This window comes from Seriola dumerili, unplaced genomic scaffold (assembly GCF_002260705.1).
Source record: "Seriola dumerili isolate Sdu_G_001 unplaced genomic scaffold, Sdu_1.0 BDQW01000267.1, whole genome shotgun sequence".
Taxonomy (NCBI): domain Eukaryota; kingdom Metazoa; phylum Chordata; class Actinopteri; order Carangiformes; family Carangidae; genus Seriola; species Seriola dumerili.
The window spans coordinates 2,551,230-2,556,077 of NW_019174522.1; the positions used below are offsets into that span (position 1 = coordinate 2,551,230).

A 4,848-nucleotide genomic window follows, 5' to 3' on the forward strand; every position below is an offset into this window, starting at 1 on the left:
CCCGGACTAGTAGAGAGGAGGGGGTGGAGGGTGGAGCTGAGGAGCCGAGGAGTGCTGCCTTCAGGTACCATCGGAAAATATTGATATGATCTGGCAGGATAGTCATGATGACAGATGATATTTCTCCTAACGGAAGTATAGAGTGAATCCTCAGAGGTTTGTGCAGTGTGCATAATGTTGATAGACATGAAATCAAATATGAACAGGAAAAGTCTTGGTTAATTAGGTAGGAAGAATATTAATACTGTAATAAACTTAAGTAGTTAGAGATTTTAAGGTAGCCTAAAGCTGCTGCCACCTTTAATAATCCAGTCTGGTCCGGTGTCAGAGGCAAGAGGACATTCACACACAAAAAAACAAAAAAAAACTTTATTGAAAATGCAAGTTCATTAAAATTACAGCTACACACCTCTAAGCGAGAAGCCCCCAGCCCTCCAGTGAGTACAGGTGTCCACACAGCAGATCAGCTGATGTATGTGTTTTGTTTTTTTAAAATTAAGTTTGGGTCAGTGTTAGTCGGCTAGTTTTGCAGCTCTAGTTCATTTCATTACTGTTGAAAGGAGTCAAAACATCTATTGGAATGATCCTGTCTGTTTCAGAATAAAGAACATCACTGAGAGCTGAGAACCATCATGACATGTGCACCTGCACAATGACACCAAAGTGAGTATTAGTTTCTATTCTATTGTTATTTAAGTCCATACCTTGCCTGGTTCTAACACGCCTCACATCATCATTGAGTTCAGTATACAGTATGCTAAATGTTCAATGGCATTTTTCCACTTTTAAAAAATCCTTTTGATTGTGAGGCGTGGCATGTAGGGCAGTAGGGCTACCTGGACACAAGCTGGGGCCTGATCAACCCTGGCTGGGTCGCCTAGGGGAGGGGGTCTGATTGTTGAAAGACCCGAAACCCCCTGTGATCCTAGGTTACATCACTGATGATGTGTCCAGGTGCACCAATGGTGTATCTAAGAAACTGCTTTTCTGGGACAACCAGTGACAACCAGGAACAGTCTGGTTGACCACCAAGTACAGATTGGTGACAGCTGGAGAGACAGCGGACAGACCCGGAAAGACGGCACTGGGGCAGTGAGGGGTGGCATCCCGAGCTGCATCTTCTGTGAGGAAGGAACCCACCACAAGCTACGAATCGACCTACAGGAAATATACCCCCAGGGATTCCCGAGAGGGGGGGGGCGGAAGAGAATCCCACTGGACGGATCAAAGGACGACGACACATGGCAACGGAAACACGACAACGACTATGGAATGCATATGTGGCAAGATATGCAAGAACCGACATGACCTGCGGATCCACCAGGCCAAGATGAAATGTATGCAGAAGGTGGTAGAGGCACAGCGCGCAGGAACTACACCTGGTGAGATGCAGGAGGAGCCAGGCCCTGAGTCACCCCACAGTGCCCGGAGCCTCCAGGTGACGCAAACACCTGATGCACACAGGACATCAGAACATCGTCGGGTGAAGTGGCCCCAAGCGAGTAAGGAGAAGGAGTGGCTCCAGTTTGATGAGGACGCTGACACCATCTTGGAAGCAACTGCCAAAGGGGAAGCTGGACGACGCCTCAAGACGATGACCACGATCATCATCAGCCTAGCTGCAGAGAGGTTTGGACTTGAGGAGAAGCGGGAAGCAAAATCTCCCTACACCATGAACAACAGAGCAAGCAAGATCCATCAGCTCAGGCAGGAACTTAAGAGCTTGAAGCAGCAGTTTAAGGCTGCGAGTGAGGAGGAGAGGGGGCCGCTTGCGGAGCTATGCAGCATAATCCGCAAGAAGCTGATGACCTTGAGGAGAGCTGAGTGGCATAGGAGGAGGAGGAAGGAGAGGTCCAGGACAAGAGCTGCCTTCCTAGCAAATCCATTTGGATTCACAAAACAGCTGCTAGGACAGAAGCGCAGTGGTATACTTGCCTGCTCCAAAGCTGAGGTCGACCACCACCTCAAGCAAACCTACAGTGACGAATGCAGAGAGCAAGACCTAGGCCCCTGCAGGTCCCTGATCAATCCACCTACGCCGACTCTAGATTTTGATGGGAAAGAGCCCAGCTGGAAGGAGATCCAGGAGGTGGTCAGAAGGGCAAGGACAAGCTCCGCTCCAGGGCCCAGTGGAGTACCTTATAAGGTTTATAAGAACTGTCCAAGACTACTCCACAGACTCTGGAAGATCCTGAAGGTGATCTGGAGGAGGGGCAAGGTAGCAGACCAGTGGAGACAGGCAGAGGGTGTGTGGATCCCAAAGGAGGAGAAGTCTCAGAACATCAATCAGTTCCGAACCATCTCGCTATTGAGTGTTGAAGGGAAGATCTTCTTCAGCCTCATTGCAAGGCGACTGACAGACTACCTCCTGAAGAATTCCTACATCAACACATCTGTCCAGAACGGAGGGATCCCAGAGTTATCTGGGTGTCTGGAGCACACAGGCGTGGTCACTCAGCTTATCGGGGAAGCCAGGGAGAACAAGGGGGACCTGGCTGTACTGTGGCTGGATCTCGCAAATGGATCCATACCTCACAAGCTGGTCGAAGAGGCACTGAACCGGTATTACATCCCAAAGAAGTTCAGAGACCTCATTCTGGACTACTATGCCAACTTCCACCTCAGAGTTTCCTCCGGCACAACAACCTCCAACTGGCACAAGCTTGAAAAGGGGATCATCACTGGCTGTACAATCTCAGTCATACTCTTTGCACTCGCCATGATCATGCTGGTGAAATCTGCGGAAGTTCAGTGTAGGGGGCCCCTCTCCAAGTCTGGAGTCCGACAGCCACCCATCCGAGCCTTCATGGACGATCTGACAGTGACCACTACATCTGTCCCAGGCTGCAGGTGGATCCTGAATGGCCTTCAGGAGCAGATTTCCTGGGCTCGCATGAACTTCAAGCCGGCTAAGTCGAGGTCCCTCGTGCTGAAGAAAGGGAAGATTACTGAGTTCTCCTTCTCACTTGGCACCACCAAGATACCATCACTCACAGAGGAACCTGTGAAGAGCCTGGGAGCCTGAGAGATGCAGCCTCCATAAGAGCGACCAACCAAGACCTGAAGACCTGGCTGGCCGTGGTGGACAAGTCTGGCCTCCTTGGCAAGTTTAAGGCCTGGATTTACCAACACGGCATTCTCCCTAGAATTCTCTGGCCCCTCTTGGTCCCAATTTCAATGGTGGAAGGCTTTGAGATGAGGATCAGCAGGTTTCTGCGTAGGTGGCTGGGACTGCCGTGAAGCCTGAGCAGCATTGCTCTATACAGGCAGAACAACAAGCTGAGGCTCCCCATCAGCAGCCTGAGTGAGGAGTTCATGGTGACGTGGTCCAGGGAGCTCCTACAGTACCGGGAGTCCAGTGACCCAAAGGTTGCCCAGGCTGGGATTGAAGTCAGGACGGGGTGGAAGTGGAGAGCGGCCGAGGCTGTGGGCGTCGCAGAGTCAAGGCTACGGCAAAGGGTGTTGGTGGGAACAGTGGCACAGGGGAGAGCTGGCCTAGGCAGTAGTAGAACACCTCGTTACGACAAGGCACAGGGGAAAGAGAGGAGGTCACTGATCCTCGAGGAGGTGCGAGCAGGAGTGGAGGAGAGGCGAGCCTGCCAGATGGTGGGGATGCGGCAACAGGGCGCCTGGATGAGATGGGAGTAAGCAGCAGAGCGCAAGGTCACATGGACTGAGCTGTGGAAGGCCGAACCCCATCGTATAAAATTCCTAATCCAGGCGGTCTACGACGTGCTGCCAAGTCCATCCAACCTCTTCACCTGGGGGAAGGTGGAGACACCAGCGTGCCCCCTCTGCCAGAGGAGAGGAACCTTGGAGCACATCCTCAGCTGCTGTCCAAAAGCTCTGGGTGAAGGACGGTACCGCTGGCGACATGACCAGGTCCTGAAAGCTATAGCGGATTCCATCTGCAGTGGGATTAGCCACAGCAAGAGCCTTCGCCCAGTGAAGAGCACCACCTTTGTCAGAGCTGGGGAGAAGTCAGCGCCAGCTGCCTGGAACACCTCATCTGGCCTGTTAGCAACGGCGCCCGACTAGGAACTGTCAGTTGATCTAGGCAAGCAGTTGAAGTTCCCTGAAGTGGTTGCCAAAACAACACTAAGACCAGACATTGTGCTTACCTCAGTGGCCTCCGAGCAGGTGATCCTCTTGGAGCTCACAGTGCCTTGGGAGGACCGGATGGAGGAGGCTAATGAGAGGAAGAGGGCGAAGTATTCTCAGCTGCTGGAGGAATGCCGGAGCAATGGGTGGCGAGCGATATGCCAACCCATTGAAGTGGGATGTCGAGGGTTTGTGGGCCAATCCCTCTGCAGGGCCTACAAGATGCTTGGCATCACAGGGGCCAGCCAGCACAGGGCCACCAAGTTAGCCACTGATGCAGCAGAAGTGGCATCAAGGTGGCTGTGGATCAGGAGGTGTGAGGCGTGGCATGTAGGGCAGTAGCAATACCTGGACACAAGCTGGGGCCTGATCAACCCTGGCTGGGTCGCCTAGGGGAGGGGGTCTGATTGTTGAAAGACCCGAAACCCCCTGTGATCCTAGGTTACATCACTGATGATGTGTCCAGGTGCACCAATGGTGTATCTAAGAAAAATTGATTTATTTCATATTTGTCAATTCGAATATCTGGGACAGTAATGTATTTAATGAAAATACATGGCGTTTCAATATAAAAAGGTGAAGTAAAGCCCTTGATAATTTTATCTGACAAGTTGTAATATCTCTCACATGCAACATCAATTTCTTATTAAAAATGCTCAAAAAACAGGTCAAACTAAATATTTTGTCCAATTATGATTCATCCAATCTGATTTTAAGCCCTAAAGCTTTTAACGGAATGACTCGTTT

General features: G+C 51.2%; 1 protein-coding gene across 1 annotated transcript; it reads left to right on the top strand.

Annotated features, from left to right (window-relative positions):
- Positions 1-1,279: 1,279 nt before the first annotated feature.
- Positions 1,280-4,443, top strand: LOC111230470. Its single transcript, XM_022757219.1, is given in 2 exon segments — positions 1,280-3,011; positions 3,014-4,443. Coding segments are annotated over 2 exon segments (3,111 nt in total). The 5' UTR covers positions 1,280-1,330.
- The last annotated feature ends 405 nt before the right edge of the window (positions 4,444-4,848 follow it).